The sequence below is a fragment of the Sardina pilchardus genome, chromosome 2, assembly GCF_963854185.1.
Source record: "Sardina pilchardus chromosome 2, fSarPil1.1, whole genome shotgun sequence".
Taxonomy (NCBI): domain Eukaryota; kingdom Metazoa; phylum Chordata; class Actinopteri; order Clupeiformes; family Clupeidae; genus Sardina; species Sardina pilchardus.
This window is the reverse complement of record NC_084995.1, coordinates 22197270-22215189: the sequence shown is the minus strand read 5'-3', so window position 1 is coordinate 22215189 and position 17920 is coordinate 22197270. Positions and strand designations below refer to the sequence as shown.

The 17920-nt window shown below is 43.5% G+C and overlaps 1 protein-coding gene across 2 annotated transcripts; it reads left to right on the top strand.

Annotated features, from left to right (window-relative positions):
- The first annotated feature begins 2868 nt into the window (after positions 1-2868).
- On the top strand, positions 2869-17708 carry gpsm2 (G protein signaling modulator 2). Of its 2 annotated transcripts, XM_062522027.1 has the most exons (16): positions 2869-3100; positions 3843-3874; positions 5755-6128; positions 9927-10148; positions 10518-10653; positions 11147-11286; positions 11491-11614; positions 11917-12032; positions 12630-12785; positions 12955-13063; positions 13242-13368; positions 14207-14283; positions 14500-14679; positions 15029-15191; positions 16173-16390; positions 16833-17708. In XM_062522027.1, the coding sequence occupies exons 3-16, from the start codon at positions 6007-6009 to the stop codon at positions 16995-16997; spliced, it is 2055 nt and encodes a 684-aa protein (XP_062378011.1). In that variant the 5' UTR covers positions 2869-3100; positions 3843-3874; positions 5755-6006; the 3' UTR covers positions 16998-17708. The 2 variants fall into 2 exon arrangements, with proteins under 2 accessions (XP_062378011.1, XP_062378012.1); XM_062522028.1 differs by lacking the exon at positions 5755-6128.
- Positions 17709-17920: the final 212 nt, after the last annotated feature.

Here is a 17920-nt window from a genome sequence, read left to right as displayed (position 1 = left end):
TTATTGAATTTGTTTGATCACAATACAATAGAGATGAAAAGACAGGTGTTCCAACATACAACTGCTAATCAAAGACGTGAATGGTAAAAAAAGAAATTATGACTATAATAATTATTAGAGCCCGACCGATATGGGATTTTGAAGACCGATACCGATATCGATATTTGAGAGTTTCAACAGCCGATAACCGATATATTGGCCGATAATCATTTTTAGCCAACATAATTTAAAAACTTTCTCCTATAAAATGTTGATCAAGGTGGGGCGTTATCTGTTTAAATAGCCTAACCATCTGGTTTCCTAATAAAACATTCTTATAGGCCTACAGTATTTTTTTAAATTACATAAGTAGTGTGGTCTTAAAGTTGATAACAACCATTGCACAAAATATTATTTTTACTTTACCTTTAACCTTTGTAAACCATGCTTGGTGTAAACACCTTCGTTGAAATGCAGTGCCGTCTTCGTGAGCTTAATGTAACAGTTTACACTCACTGACAGCACTGACAGGACCACCATGGACAGTCTGAGTGATCTTTGTGAACAAGTCAACAGCAGCTTAATAGTTTTAGCAAACAGAGGTGTTTTTAAGGATGCATAATACTACTTCCACCGGCTAAATTCCACTAGCTAAATCAAAGATCCTTCATTACTCCGCTTTAACTCTCTCTGGCTAAATGTTGGCGCAGCCTGTAGTTAACTAATTTAGCTCCCCTCATGATCAGAAAATAAACGGGATGACGGTCGGGAAGAGACAATTACAGTGCTGCTATCAATAGGCTATCCTCAGTATTACCACGTTTATGTTTTACAAATACAACAACATTCAAATTAGCCTCCAGCACTCAACCAATGCTAACGTTCAATTTATTTTAGCTTTGGACTTTGTGACCAGTGGCTTTAAGATTAATGTTAGCCTACAGCAGTAAAAATCAAACAGGTCCGATAAACATTCTTGCATTTATTTAGGCTTTTAGAAGAAATTAGAATTACGTTTCACGTGAGAATCATCCTACCATGAACACGCAAACTGCAATTTGTTATCGTTGTTCAGGAAGTAGAACTAACTAGTCAAGCAGAGTGCGTGTCTTGCAGTAAGAAGATGCGCCCTCTGGTGGAATGCCATGTAATTACAACACTAGAAATGTGAATGGAGGATCAATATTCGGGTTTCCTTTATTTAATTAAAACATATTTATCGGCCGTTATAAAATATTTATCGGCCGATACCGATAGTTTTGAAAATGCCTAATATCGGCCGATAATATCGGCCGGCCGATATATCGGTCGGGATCTAATAATTATGAATAAAAACAGTGTTAGTTTGGTATGATGTGCATAAAGCAGCACCATGGATGCTTGTACAGGTCAGCACAATGCACATCATCGTAATTTAGGGTAAAAGATTAGGAATCAAACAAATATCTTGTAAAACAACCTGAGAGAAATTTGTTTCACCATTAAAGGGTTAAAGTACAGTAGGACTTTTAACCTATCAGGTCCAGTGTCCAGTGATATCCATTAACTTTCCTTCTTAGTGCACTGGCAATCAGAAGCGATCATACAACCCTAATCCAATACTCATATACTGTATAAGGAGGTCTTACCACTGATTTTAACGCTGGACTCTGACACTTCCGAGTCTTGATTGAGGCAGATGTTGAAAGAGCCTGGTTGCAGATCACTGAAATGCAGGCTGTCATCTTCACTTATGTCCACAAATATACTCTGCTGAATGCACCTTTCCCACAAGATTGAGGAAGGCCTCTCCTCGTCAGCCTCTGACTTGTCATCTAGGTTTTCTGGTCCTTCCTCCATGCTTCGTCCTGAGGCATTTCTGGAGGCTGTGACTGAACCTACCACTTCTTTGTGCTTGCAATTCGGTTCTGCATGTGTTGGCCTATTCATGTCTTAGCAACAGTGAAAGGTAAACAGAATAGCCTAGGGGGTGAGAAATAGTAGCAATTATTGAGGGACATGCATTGTTCTCAAATAGTATTTAATATAGCCAACTTGTGCCTCCCCCCAGTAGTTTAGCCTACTGTCTCTAGCCTGCTATGCATGTGTCCTGGCATAACACAGTCAGACAGTGCAACAGAGCGATAATAAACTTAAAATGTATCATCAAAATGCACCCATTGTAACTTGACAAATAGGATATCGTGGACCTAAGCCTACATCAATACAATTGAGAATACTAACAGCAAACCAGGGCTACTGTAGGTTAAGCTAGCCTATAGCCTAGGTCATGCAGCCAGTCAACTTACTTTGAAAGTTGGCTAGATTAACGTTGATGGAGCTTCATGTCCAGAACATCCTCTTGACATGTGTTTCATCCGCGTATTTCATGTAGCCTAACAAAATGACCCAGCAGCCAGGCATTTCACTGTACTACTAACTTAAACGCGTCTTAAGCCACAGGTGGATGTCCCTACTGTTACCCTCATCAATAATACAGCATGCTCTATCGCTGAACGTCTGGACAAGACATGAGATAGGTAAAGCAACCCGGGGAGGAGTTTGGTTGCTAGGGTAACGACATCATCGAATTTTCTCTGCAGCTTTGATCAAAGACTCTAGAGCTGAGCGTTCTGGAACTTTGGATTTGATTAAGGACTTTAGAGCGAGGCGCTCTAGAAATGTTGGTTTTAATGTCATGTTCGATGTTTGATAAAATGCAGGGAAATAATTTCCTACACCTAGGCTACAATGCAACATTTCACTTTTTTTTTTCTGTCATTAAGATAGTGCATTCAAATTTGATTGGTTAGTAGGTAGTTCTTTGAAGGCGTGGTCATCTTTGAATTCTTCGATCTGATTTGCTGGTGGAATAACAACAGAGCCGCTAGCGCTGGCGCTGCCCCATGATTACGGCAACGTTGGTCTTCTCGTCGAAGTGTAACGTCGTTAGCAAAAAGTTTAGGGAAATGAGTAAAGAGCGGTACAATAAATCGTAATTGAACTAACTACTATTTTAGTGGTATTATTATAATATGGATGATTTTGTTCGTAAAAATAAAGTGACTTGTCTCTGGAGGAATCTATGATATTGAAGCACATCGTGGGAAGCTCCGGAAAGTATAGTTAACGTTAACGTCTGGTAAGTAACATTAGCAATTGCCATTTAACGCCAGCTAACTGCGAGCGACGAGGTTAGGTTAGCATATGTTGAAAAGAAACCAAAAGACAAAGTTCATTTGGTCATGATCTTTGCCACAGAAGAACCAGCGGCATGTAGCACTAATCGCTGTTCGCCTTCTTTTCAAAACTATTATAACAACTTGTCTATGGAATCCCATAGGAAAGCAGTTTCAATCCCATTGAAAAGCAACGCCTGGTACCTTGCTTAGAGATATCCACAATCTTTGGTTGTAGCATATCACAGCAAATATATTAACGTTAAGTTAAATAAAGTTAATCTTAAGTGAAGTCGCGTATAGTAAGTTGTCATCTAAACGTAACTCATTAATCACTTGTTATTGAGTTTAAATGGCATGCCTTAGTCTAGTCTTGTCCTTCGAAGCACCGTATTTTTTTTACGATTGATAATGTCTGCATCTCTGAGTTCAGTCAAGTCACATTCATAGCAGTGACAATTTTGTTGAAACTTGTACACTGTACTAGCTAACAGCTGATGTTAGACCAGAAATCCCTATTAATGTTTGTCTAGCTAGGTAAGCAGTCTTCATTCTGAAGTAGTTGTTTGCCTGACATCAGTCAATTTTCTGAACCCTGACGACAGCAGTCATGAGAGTTAATATTTCTCTACGTAAACATCATTAATGGTGATGTTATATTATGCCTTCCTCTCCAGCCTAATGTGTTATATTCTTTTCTTTCAGGACTAAGAAAACAAAACGCATTACTACTACAGGTTAGTATAATTTATTCTTTGGCATTATGGATATCCGGTTTTTGCTTGCATGGGCATTGCTTTGGGTCCTTCCTTGCATTGTGAAAGTCTGTTGACAAACACTGTTGAGTCAGTAGCGTTATATATTTCAGCCACACCTACTAATGAGAGCATTTGGGTTGTTGGTGAATTCTCCTAATGGGCCTTTTCTCTATTAGTGTGTGTGCTTTTCTTCTTGTGGCTTTGTTGATAGGAAACCTACATCAAAAGCAGCTACCTCAAGGCTGTTCAGAGTGTATTTCATTCTCCTTGACTCCTCAAGCACTGCATTTGTCGATAAAGTATCGAAAGCCTTTCTCAAATCATTCTTCTATTTTATCTGTTGCCCTCGAGTCTTGGGCGACGGTTGGTTGCTGGAGAAAAAAGCAGGTCGTCAAGATTTATACTGTATGCATGAACCAAAATAGAAAGAAAACAAGGTCATGATTTATTATTTTCTTCATTGATGTGTTGCGCTCTTGGCAGTTGATGGCTTTTGAATAGCTTTGTTGAGTCGGTTAGTCATCAAGTCCAATTCGTGTCCCATCTTGTCAGGGCAAATGCGCTCATTGGATTCAGTTGAGTGATTGTGTCCCCAACAAAAACACTTTAGCCAGTTTGCAAGTCTCCTTTGTAACCCTTCTGTCATTTCCCCTGGTGTTGGTTCACTGGGTGTGTGCTTACTCTCCTGTGCCTCAGTCAACCTAAATAAACAGCGTCACGTTTGCTCATGGTTGGCGTAGTGTCGGAAACGGATAACCTGTTTGGAAGACAGGACACCGGTATTGCCGGTTCAGTAAAGACTTTAAGTCTAGGTAAATGCATACTTGCATGGCCTTTGCAAATCATGCTGTATTGTGTATTTGTTTTACTTTCAAATATGTGCCATTTTTTATATGCAGTCATCACATAGAATCAGTTTCCAGCAGTGTGTTTGTGTGTTCACTTCATGGGTGGGTCGAATCATATGCATTTGGGGTTTCGTCAGCACTACCTGAAGCGTAGAGGTTCATGTTTCAGAGCTATAGGCCTAGGACTCCATGTGGAGTGCATTATGAGCCGTGACGTGATTGGCCGAGCTGCGTTTCTCTGAATTTCCAAAGATGCTAAAGCCTTCAGCCAGCAGGACTGTATTGGGTCTTAAGCATATGGATTAGGAAGTATATGACTCATCAGACTAATCATTTCAATGTCAAGCCATGTAAACTGTGTTTACAATACACCAAGACTGATTCAGCATTGTGAGATTACTCTTTGCAGTGTTTGTTGGCTTCATATAAAACTTAAATTGCATATTGGCGGTGAGTTCAAACAAATTGTAGACAATCTTTGTTCCAAGGAGCCCAATGCTATATTGTAGGCAAGAACTGGTTTCATCTTGTCCTTTGGTCGTTGTTCAACTTTCTTTATTTTTTGGATGAAATTTCTCTTTGGGTTAAAAATGGGAAAGGCTTTCCCAAGCTTTACAGTTAAGTATCCTTGCCATATTTGTGCTTCACTTGCTCCTAATCGCATCACTTGCTCCCATGTTTAGAGAGTAGAACAATAGTTGCTTTTATTCGTCCCGCAATTAGGTCATTAGCAGTGGTTATACGGTGGAAACATTGACATGTTGCAGACAAGCACTTTCACTCCATCACTTTCACTTGCCATCTCTCGCTGGAGTCATCTCATGCCTAGATACACAGTCTGGATTCTGACACACACACACACACCCCCCACACACACACCCCACCCCACACCACACACACACGCAGCTGCCTGCATTCACTCTGCTTGTTCACTCTGCTTGGTGGGTGTTGCCATAGCGTTATGCGCTCAGACTGAGGCTTCAAACACAGCATCTTGTGTTCCCTTTACAGAGACGTGCAGAAGAGGGAATAAAAAGCACTAAACGCACAAGAGCGCTTGAGCCACAGGAGTGTGAAGAACCAGTACTCTTTTTAGTGACCCCGCCGGCCTGGGCTCCCCATCTCAGCTGTAGCACTGTTGGAGGACACATATTAAACCAGTCTCCCACACTCGACTGAAAAGTTACCCAATGTTACTTCACCTGGACCACCCAGCAGGCCTTTTTTTGTACGTCTTTTTTCCCTTTGCCCTCCCTTTGGCAAATGTCTGACCAACTTTTCGGATCTTCTTCGGGATATCAGCTTTTATTATGCCCTTCAATGGATGCCAATGGCTCTCTGGTTAGCATGCGAAGTGAAGACCAGTCCTCCAATGTCCGATACAGGTAGGCATGCATATTTTGTTATGCTTTTTTGTTCTCAGGGGTTTTGTGTTTTAATCACGCGAGTTTTAAGAGATGTGGTCAAATGAACCGAATGGGATGGTTTCCTTGCCCACGCTATTGTTACACCTCTCTACAGGGATTCCAAATGTGCTAATACTTTGCCCCCCAAAGTGATGTCCATTCAAACATTCAAAACAGTCAGCTGTTCCTGTTCACCATGGTTACGGAGGAGTGTTCTGATTCCGTGGAGCTCCATGCAGTCGCTGAGACGGGGATGCACCAGGTGCTCCTCTGTAGGGCTACTCCGAGGGGTCCCTCGCTCTGCTCACTCCATTTTTAATGTCCCGCTCAAATATTTATGATTATTTCCCTTGTTTTTTATTTTGTTGTTTTTTTAGTTTTGCATTTTAATGCAAACATCTGCCCCTTTTGAGTCGCCTTAATTAGGCTTGATTATTTAAGTGTCAATTCACAATTGGATTCTGATTCTAAGGGTGTCAGTACGGTATGATATTTATTCAATACATTATTGATGTGCTGCTGGCTCACAAAACACATCCTCTGTGATGTGTCTTTGGTATTGTAATGTAGATTATTGGGATGATCATAGACTTTCTGGTAGGCTTTTCATAACATTGTCACACTGAGCTTTTGAAACACCAATGACACTCTAATGTAAATTTGGCTCCTGTGAGAGAAGTGTACCTTGCATGCAAAACAATGTGTGGGAAAAAAATGAAAATTGGTTTAGTCAGCTTTGTAGCAACTGAATTGAAGGACATTTACAAACATGCAATGATCTCAAGGTTGGGTTGTTTTTTTCTCCTCTGTGACCCGAGAATTGTACAGTAGACAAAAACAAACATTTAGAGGCAAAACCATTCATTGTCCTGTAAGACACCTCTTAGTAGTTTGTCTAATCACCAGTACCCACAAAGAGAGGGGGTAGAAGAGGGGGAAGATAATGGGGGAGAGAGAGAGACAGACAGAGAGAGCATGAGGGAGAGAGAGAAAGAAGTAATTGTAGGTGACGGGCTAGGGGAAAGGGTCATCTTAGATTATCCCCGAAACGCTGACGGCTCAATTCTCCCCAATCCCTCTCCTGCCCTCTCAACAACAACGATGCCGCCTCTGAAGGTCAGCTCTGTTCTAAAACTTCAATTAGCACTAGCAGACAGCAGATCCTGAATTTATTCGTTTCAAGCATTGTTTTGTATAATATATACATCAGCTTTAAGTTCAGTTGAAGTGAGTGGCTGGCTGGTGATACTTGGTTGTGTTAGAGTCCGATGCCGCTACAGGCCTAAAGTATGTCTATGTACGAGCGCGGTCGTGCTGGACTGCCGTCTGAGTGGACATCGCCCCCCGCCGTCTCCAGGGAGACCGCCGCAGACCAGAGGTTCCGTGGTCCCAAAGGCCCTGACGCGCTTTAGATGCTGCAGTGCTTCCCAGGGTGCTTCTGTAGTTGTGTCGAGCCAGATGACACCAGGTAGGGTCCTAGCACTGGTCTCTAGCCCAGCAAAGTAGGCAAAGGAAACCCTGTTGTTTCTCTGGGTTTGCAGTTTGCTTATTGATCTAAATGGGAAATGGCAACACTTCTGTTCCTTTTTTTTTCTCCAACAAGCTTAATCCTCAGAAAAGCCTCAATCTGATTAGCTACGTTGTAGTATCTCTCTGAGTCTTGTGTCTGATGAAAGAGTGTCCGTGTGTTTATCGTAGTGTCCTTATTAACCTAAAGAACATTAGCAGCTCAGGTTTTGCACCATCCTCCTCCGTTCTCACTGTCCTGTTAATGGGAAATTTCATTTGGCTCATCTCTGAGATGTATCATGCAGACTTTGTGTTGCTCTTGTGCTACTCATATGTCACAATGGGGTTTATCCTGCGTACAATAAGCCATGTTTCAGATAAGGGTCCATCGACTGGCATATGGCCTGTGGAAACACAATGCCAAATTTACTGCCCTGCCAGTCAGTAAACAGGTGTTTGGCAGCTAGTTTTATTGCGTCCTTTAATTTATTTTGATCCAAATAAAAATAGATAAACAGACTAGTTGCCGCCAAAGCTGTTTACTGTGTAGTTTGTGCTGCAGGGTTGGAAATCTGAATATAAATCTAAGAACCTTTTAAAGCACAATAGGCCCATCTCCTTTCAGCTAGTTTGTGAGTGCCTGATTAAGAAAAAATATTTAGTCCTGCTTAGACAATGAAGTCTGCTAATAGTTAATGTGTTTAGGCTCAACAGATCAAGGCTAGATTGGATTGACTGCACATCAATTACAGCCTGTTTTATGGCACAAAAGAGCTGTGCATGAACATATATGATAAATATCACATCGGGTTGCATATAGAGGGTACAATTAACCTATACTTTTTCCTGAAATACATTCCACAAATCTGTATGACTTGGCCACATACCACATTGTTTTAGATGTGCTAAACTGGAGGTTAGGATGCTTTTAGTTGGTTGAGGAATTCAGTCTCCTTGGCCTCAGACGTTGTGCTGGCTAGCTGTTATGAAGGAGGCGAGGCGTCGGGCAAGGGAACGCTCCATTTGGGCTCCTCAGGAAGGCTAGCCTGTCATTTGGGTTGGCCTCGCGGTCTACAGGAAGCACACCAGGCACACCAGAGCCCGAGGAAGAAAAAAATAGTCTACAGAAACAAGTGCTGCATGAGCACTTACTATGATTAGGAGGCAGTGTTTTCTAAACTTTCTCTCTTGAGTGCGGTCCAAGGCACAGAAGTTACAGGAAGTAGAAGTGCCACTCCATGTGGTTTTGTTTTGGGAGTAGTCTTCTCAAGACATGGTTAGCACGCAAAACTTGACAAATTACTCTAAGTTCCAGCCAAGGCAGACTTTTAAATATAAATCCAAGATATTCGTGCGTTCATGCAACCAGTGCCATACATATGGAGAGAAGGCCAGATCTTGAAATAATGGTCCATGTTTTTACTGTCATAAATATGTAATTTGCCTGTCTGTAATTGAACGTAGAGGAGCTTCTCATTAAACTGCAATGTTACCGTAACTTGTGTAAAAGTATGAGTGAAATTGTTGTTGTGTGACCACTGATGGTCATATAATCGGCCAGATAAAACATTATTCCAGTCTTCTATTATTTAAGTCTTACAATGTGATTAAAGGTGCACTTCTCTTGACAAATTAGGAGCCTGCAGGGCTGCTTAACCCCATCTAACCTCCTGTAGGAGTTCCCTAAACACTCACTCCAGGCCTAACATTCTCAACAGTCAAGGAAGGAATTGTACACCACTGAAGCCACATATCTAGGCTCCACCCTATCTTCAAGGGGCAAGGTTCAAAGCGTTAAGTCCCTTGTTGCAGTAGTGTACAACTACGGGGGAATGTGGACTGTATGTGGACTATGTGTGGGTGGAAACGATTACAGCAGTAGTGGCATTTAATCTTTTTTTTTTAAATGCCTTCTGAAGGCGGAGTTTGAAAGAGGACAGAGTATTTGGCTGAAAGTGGAGGGAAATTAAAATCTGTTGTGAGTTCCTCTGTTACTTGCCTCTGTTGCTTTCATTTACAATGTGCCTTTAGTCCACAGTGCACAACGAACTGTTACCAGACTGTGAACTTTTCTCACATCGTGGCAACATTTCCCCCTGGAGGACTAGCCCACGCTGCGGCAGCAAGCAGCTAGACGTGTGATGTTCTGGGAGTTAGAACAGTGGTTTCTAGTGTTTGACGGGTGATGTTTCGGTGCCACTCCGCATGCTGGAGTTGACGTAGCTCCGTCTCTCGTGTGTGTGTGTGTGTGTGTCCTCTCCTGTCCAGGATGGAGGCCTCCTGCCTAGAGCTGGCCCTGGAGGGGGAGCGCCTCTGCAAGATGGGCGACTACCAGGCCGGGGTCTCGTTCTTCGAGGCGGCCATCCAGGTGGGCACGGAGGACCTGCAGGTGCTCAGCGCCGTCTACAGCCAGCTGGGCAACGCCTACTTTCACCTGCACGACTTCGCCAAGGCGTTGGAGTTCCACCACCACGACCTCACCCTGACCAGGTAAGCCATCTTTCTGACAGTATTTACATTTTTTCCCCTTTGTAGACAAACTGAACAACTGAAGTTGACACTGTTCGTGCTAACCCTGTGGTGTTTTGGAAATGGGCTTGGCTTTCTCTCAAGCATAAGTCATTTGTGATTTATGTGTCCTTCTTGAGAAAATGTGTCGCTTCACAACATGAAATATGACACAAGAATGAATACACAAAATTACACACACATGCAATGAATCTGTTGACTAAATGAACAGACACTGAGAAGAAACACATTTCTGTGAATTTCTGTAAATATGAACAGATGTTCTGGCCGAGAATGGCTTGGTCCTCAATAAATTGTCTGTAAATGAACTCTCTTGTGTACTTCTCTCAGGACCATCGGGGATCAGCTTGGCGAAGCCAAAGCCAGTGGGAACCTTGGAAACACTTTGAAGGCACTGGGGCGCTTTGATGAAGCTATTGTTTGTTGTCAAAGGCACTTGGATATAGCCCAGAACCTGAACGATAAGGTGGGGAATTCCTGGTCTTTATCTGTAAATGTGTGGAATGTTGAGAGGGATTTACTAGCTGCTGAAATGAATGTGGGTTTCATAGCTTATTACAAAAATCTGATGTAAACTATGAGTAGATAGTACGATAGTACGTACCCTTTTGGATAACTCTGCTTCGTGTACGTTTTTAAATGCTATTTGTTTTCTATGAAGATAGGTGTGTCTCGTGATTGCTATCTATGTAGGATCTGTCAGTTAGCCAATGAGCAAACTTCCAGAAGGTCCATGGGCAATTGATTTAGCTTCTTATTGTGTCTGTACAGTATATTGCACATTAAGGTGTGGTTGGATCCCATTGCTGGCTAAATGTGATAGATATCCGTTTCCTTTCAGGAGTTGAAACAGGTTATTTTCAGACATACGGCTTCCTGGTGTTGTGTCTGTTAGGTGTGGTCCACCCAATGTTTTTGTTTTTCCTAAGAGTGTTTCTTTTTTTTGCTTTTCTCGGCAGGTCGGCAAGGCGAGAGCACTTTATAACTTTGGGAATGTGTACCATGCTAAGGGTAAGAGTATCTGCTGGAGCGGGGCTGACCCAGGAGATTTCCCAGAGGAGGTCATGACAGCACTTAGAAGAGCCGCAGATTATTACGAGTGAGTCCTGTGTCTGTGTGTGTGTGTGTGTGTGTGTGTGTGTGTGTATGTCTGTCATGTAGGTGTTGGATGGGTGAGTTAAACAAGAACTACAATGTGTGTGTTCATGCAGAGTGGGCCTTATCAATGCATTTCAAAATGCAGGCCTGTATGGGTAAAGCTGAGCTTTGTGTTTGTGGTGCGTGTGCTGTTTGAATGGTGCAGTGGAAACCTGGCTATCGTGAAGGAGCTTGGAGACCGGGCAGCCCAAGGCCGGACCTATGGTAACCTGGGTAACACGCACTACCTGTTGGGAAACTTCCGTGGAGCAGTGGCGTTCCATGAACAGGTGTGAATTTAACGCCTTTTAAAACATATGATGATGATGATGATGATGATGATGATGATGATGATGATGATGATGATGATGATGATGATCAACCCTTAGATATACCGTTATGATCACCTTATTGATAAATAAATGTGCACACATCCATTGCTAACAATGCTGCTGTTAGTCTGAGAGACTTCAATATAAAACAAAACGTCCAAACACGGCAATCTGTGCTCCCAAAAGACACCATTTGAGGTTTATTGTCGGGAGGATTTTAACAGGAGTGCTGTTTGTGCTCTGCCTTTATTTCTGCCCAGCGGCTGCTCATAGCGAAGGAGTTCGGTGACCGGGCAGCGCAGAGACGAGCCTGCTGCAACCTGGGCAACGCGTTCATCTTCCTGGGGGAATTTGAAATGGCAGCAGAACACTACAAGTGAGCCAGACATTCATTCATCACCCAGTAATGAGGCTTTTTCTGCCCCCCAGCCGCCGGGCTGAGAAAACAAACGCTCTTCTTCGCCCGGGTTTTGCTTTTTAAAAGTCACCTTCAGGGCCTGGCAAACTTAATAGTTCTGCTTTTCTTTCTAAAGAAAAAAAAACCTATAACTTTTTTTTCTTTCCAACAAACTTCACCAGTGATCTTTATAGAGACACCAGTCCAGATCTAGCAGTTGCTTATTATTTAGCTTGCTGTGTAGTAGCGTAAATATAGCTCTATGGGTGTGGGTAAAAGTGATTTCCTCATAACGCTATGTTTGGCAGACCTGTTAAGCTGAGCTGAAGAGAAGGGAAACCGTGTCAATGTAATTAAAAGGGTGGTATTATGAATATAGTAGTCCTTGTGAGTCAAATCATACACAAATGGGCACTGACAAAAGGGTACGGACTGATTCAAGACGTTGAACTCTAAGTTCGTTCTGTCTGACTGTGTGTTTTACGTGTGTGTGTGTGTGTGTGTGTGTGTGTGTGTGTGTGTGTGTGTGTGTGTGTGTGTGTGTGTGTGTGTGTGTGTGTGTGTGTGTGTGTGTAGGAAGGCGCTACATTTGGCTCGGCAGCTGAAGGACCGGGCAGTGGAGGCTCAGGCCTGCTACAGCCTGGGAAACACCTACACCCTCCTGCACGACTACGAGAGGGCCATTGACTACCACCTCAAACACCTCATCATTGCCCAGGACCTCAACGACAGGTACTGTATACACACACACACACACACACACACACACACACACACACACACACACACACACATCACTCCATGGAAGTCTTGCCAAATATTTTAACGTTATCTATGTATACCAATATGGGTGCTGTTTGTGCTCGGGAGATGAATGAAGGTGTGTGCTCGTTCCCCGTAGGATCGGAGAAGGCCGGGCCTGTTGGAGTTTAGGGAATGCGCACACAGCCTTGGGAAACCATGATCAAGCCATGCACTTCGCAGAGAAACATCTAGAAATCTGCAAAGAGGTACCGGCCATTTTCCACATGGACGCTTTCTTCTGTGGCTGTGCTGTTGTATATGAACACTCTGATCTGATGCCTGTGCTCTCAGACTTCACCTCACGTTATTGTGATTTTCACTGAACACTATGAGTGCGTTTGCGTGCCTCTGACTGGCCTGCTGTGTGGTTTGTGGTCACTCCAGACCGGGGACCGCACCGGAGAGCTGACGGCCCGCATGAACGTGTCCGACCTGCAGATGGTGCTGGGTCTGAGCTACAGCACCAACAACTCCGTCATGTCAGAGAAAGAGATCGACTACAACCGAGCAGGTAACCCACAGGTCACACCGCTTACCGGCAGAGGCTGGTTTCTGTGCCATGTGCATCCATCTGATCATAAAAAAAACTGTTAGTATTTGGCATTGCTGACTTCTGTTGAACACAAAAAGACCCCAGTTGTGTGGTGTTCATCCTCTTGTTAGCGTTCAGATGTGCTCATATAGTTGGATAAACTGTCAGGCCATGATCAGGGCTCTCTTCAGAGGGCTCCACAAGACGTTTGTCTGTTCTCTATTTCTTTGATATTTTTTTTGTGACCATGGCAGTTCGACCAGAATCAAAATATCTGAATATAGTTCTAACGTTAATTCATATTCCAAACCCACTACTAATACTTCTTCAAATATCTTCTATTTTGCAACATATCATGGAGATTGACTATTGCCACACAGCATGATTGTGATTATGATCATGCTGTATTATCCTGTTCTGGACAGGCTGGTGTCAATTTCGTTGTTCTTATTACAATGACAAATAAAGAGCTTACTTACTATTATGGCACTACAAGTATAATAATGTTTGGTTACTAATACTAAGCAATCTCAGGCAACAAGTTGGTAGGTTTGGTTAGTTAGGTTATTTTGTATTTGTCAGAACTAAGAGGCTAATTTCATATTCACTCTGAAGTACCTAGTTCATTTTTAGGGGCCTTGAATTAGTAGTCTCTGTGTTTTCTTTTAGGGGCCGTGATTCAGTAGTGTTGTGTGTTTTCTTTTAGGGGCCTTGATTCAGTAGTGTTGTGTGTTTTCTTTTAGGGGCCTTGATTCAGTAGTGTTGTGTGTTTTCTTTTAGGGTCCTTGATTCAGTAGTGTTGTGTGTTTTCTTTTAGGGGCACGGCCAAGAATGAGCAGACGCCACAGCATGGAGAATCTGGAGCTAATGAAACTCACTCCCGACAAGATCAATGTAAGTGCTTCCAAACTGTGTTATGACATTTCATAATATATTCATTATTTATTAGTTGCAGTAACTGCTTCATTTATATGCAAAATTGACTATGCTTAAACGTTAATGTGTACCATCTCCTCATGAAACAGTCGCAATTAGTTGTGATCAGCCTCTTGTCATGTCTTTATCCTTTAGCGTGTGATGGTCCATGACTTGCGTACTTCTCGCACACAGGGACAGAAATGGGCCAGTGACATCCTGACCAAGCCGTCCAAGCCCGGCCTGGGCAAGTCCTCGTCCAGACTCTTCTTTGTGAACCGCTTCAGAGGGAAGAAGCACAAGAGCGGCTCCACCAAAGTCCTGCAGGACAGCAGCAACACGCAGGACAACACGCAGGGCCCCGGGCCTCAGAAGGTGACCTCACTAAGGCCTGATCTATTTGATCCTTAGACTAGTAGAAAAGCACTCTGAGACTGCAAACCTCTGCCAAGAGAAAACATACCGCCTCCTGGATCCAGACGGTGATACAGATCACTCCCAAATTAATAGTTTTTTCTTCCTTGGGTCATTTCAGACTAACCCTGAAAATGTAATCAAAATCCATCCATAACTTTTTGAGTTATCTTGCAAACAGACAGACAGACAGACAAACAAGCAAGCCCCATTGAAAACATAACCTCCTTGGCGGAGGTAGTAAAAGATTTTATCGTGATTATTTATTTAGACTAAGGTTTTTATACGTCTGTTGTGTTTTGCTGTTCAGAGGGCGAGCGTGGATACGCTGGGAGACGAGAGCTTCTTCGACCTGCTCAGCCGTTTCCAGAGCAACCGCATGGATGACCAGCGCTGCGCCATCCTGGACAGGAAGAGCAGCGCGTCTGCACCGTCCAGTCCCTCGCGGACACCGCCCACCGGCATGAAGAAATGTGAGCTGCCTCTCCAGTCTCTCACTCTCTCTCCCTCTCCCTCTCTCTCTCTCTCTCTCACTCTCTCTCTCACTCTCTGCCTCCCCCTCTCTCTCTGTTTGAACTGAACGACCTCTTCTTCTCTACATAATCTGGTCGACACAAAGATCATATAGAAGCGGTTTAGGAAAGATCAGTGTGGGAAATGTGCCATCTAAGCCATCTAGTGTAGACCCTACATCTCTCTCTCTCTCTCTCTCTCTCGCTTTTTGTTTGAGCTGAACTTCGTCTTCTCCTCTGTGTGATCTGGTCGACGCATAAATCATATAATGTAGAAGCAATTTAGGAAAGATCAGCATGGGATACCAGTCCAGAGTTGTTAATCAGCTGCTGTCTTTAGATCCCTTCAGTAAAGAGACAAGTTGTTCATTCTTACTGTAGCTAGTAGCCCCTTTGTGGTTTGGCTTGAACAAATTTGGCAAATCTCCAGGTACTCTTGAATTTGCAGGACCATAAGCCCACTTCGATGTGAGGAGTATGGTTTTGGTTTTGGTTTTACTGTAAATGCAACTGTAGATTACTGTGTTATGAGATGGCCTAGACGTCAAGCATCCAAACTAAGCTAAGCATCGCTGTCTAGAGTATATTTATCAGCTGAAGCCCACTTACCTGTGGCTCTCACTGTCCCGGTATAGCTCCTGGATAGCCAAAGCGTCGCTTTCTTGTGTTCAGTTCTGGTTGTGGTGGTGTGATAATCCAAAATAACGAAAATGTTCCAGTTTGCCTTGCTCACTGGAAAAGGGGAAAGCAGGCCGCCAATCTTTCACAAAGGCCTGCAAACTGATTGTAACGCCAGGACTATGGACAGGTGTCCCAGTTAACATAAATTAGCCACAGGTAGCGACATCACTGAAGCCCCACCTGTACGTCAGTGCCCCTACCATATGTGACCCTAGCCTATCCTAACAGCTGTGACAGTGATGGATGAATATTTCTCCGCAGCGTTCTCGGAGGCGTCCCCCGGCCAGGAGCCGTTCTTCAGCCTGGTGGCGAGCACTCAGGGCCGGCGGCTGGACGACCAGCGCGCGAGCACGGGCGGCAGCCTGCCGGGCCTGCGGCTGACGCAGCACAGGAGCCAAGCCGTGCTCAACCAGCTGATGGCCAGCGCCGACAACAACGAACCCGACGACCAGTTCTTCGACATGCTGGTCAAGTGCCAGGTAAAGAGTGACCTTTTAAACCGAGGACAAATATCTCTCAGGATGCACAACTCTATTTGTTTGCTGCCCAGTAGTGATTTAAGCACACTTATTCTGTGTGGTTAGGACTGTGTGGTTAGTCCAGAACAGATTCGGAACCATTTAGTACACGGCACAATAATTTAATTATAGAACTTTTAAGGATAACGATCATTCCTGATCTGACTAAAATATGTAAAAATTGTACATCAGTACTTGGTATTAAACAGTGCCATGAAAGGAGTCGAGGGCAGGGATCCATATAGATTGGCTCCACCCTCCCCGACAACCGTCTTCAGATAACATGGTGCCAAAAGAGGCGATGCTCACTATTTTCAACCATTTCCCAGTTTACTATATACACTGCTGAATGTTATTTAGTTATTTAGCTCTTGCTCTCTCTCTCCGTCCTCTCCCTGCCCAGGGCTCTCGTCTGGACGACCAGCGCTGTGCCCCCCCACCACCCCCCAGCAAAGGCCCCACGGTGCCCGACGAGGACTTCTTCAGCCTCATCATGCGCTCTCAGGCCAAGCGCATGGACGAGCAGCGGGTCACCCTGCCCGCCAGCGCCAGCTGCCACCAGCTGTAGTGCCCGTCCTCACCCCCCCCCCCCCCCCAGACGCCAACGCGGCTCGGCACATCACAGACTGCCCATGCACTGCAGAGCACGCACGTCCACACCGGGTATATACGTATAGATAGCTGTGCTGACACCGTCAAAGAGTTTGTGGGTCAGTTATATTTCAGCGCTAGAAGATTTCCAGGAAACTAACTGGACGTGGAATGGGAAAATGGCTGTTTTTGTGAAAACGGCACATTTTTTCTAAAACTCAGGTTCCATCTTTTGACCCGATTTCTGAACAAACAGTACTGTACTGTAAGTGTTTGGGAAATTGGTCAGTCAATTTTTATGTTTTTATTTTTACATTCACTGCCTAGTATTCCACTCTAACCCATAATGTATCAAAGTGTTTAGATACTTGACTGCAGTTTTGTGTATATTTATTTTGGCTTATTTCATTTTTGTTTTTCTTCCTTTCATCCTATAAGTGTATACTGCCACGTAATTTCTCCTTTAAGGTTTTTAATTTCCACCAGATTTCATTGTAGAATTTAGAAAGGTACAGTTCTCTATAATTATATTTTTTTAATTGTTCGTATGTGTGTAAGGAGTGTGTGCATGAGAAAATTCTGTAATATGTTTGGTAAAACAATGAACTCCATAATGTTTAGCAACCTGATACCCTTTTGTACCTAACATCTTGAAGCACGCAAGGAATAAAACCTTGTTTGTGGATAACTCTGGTGTGGTTTTAAATGTGATGCTTAGACTTGCCTTACAGAGTACATGCATTTGTTTATGCTACACTTTTCCCTACCAACTTTCAGGGTTCCCATGGGTCATGGAATTTCTGGAATATCTTTGTTCCAAAGAATGCCCATTTAGTCATCTCCTGGTCTTGAACCCCACGTGGCCGCTCTGAAATCATTGGTCGGTATATTGTACCATTC

Excerpts from the sequence above, each read along its gene's own strand:
- gpsm2 (XM_062522027.1), top strand. The coding sequence starts at position 6,007 with ATGTCTGACCAACTTTTCGGATCTTCTTCGGGATATCAGCTTTTATTA. Across the intron at positions 12,786-12,954 it reads GCCCAGGACCTCAACGACAG|GATCGGAGAAGGCCGGGCCT; the intron begins GTACTGTATACA and ends CGTTCCCCGTAG. Across the intron at positions 13,064-13,241 it reads ATCTAGAAATCTGCAAAGAG|ACCGGGGACCGCACCGGAGA; the intron begins GTACCGGCCATT and ends TGGTCACTCCAG.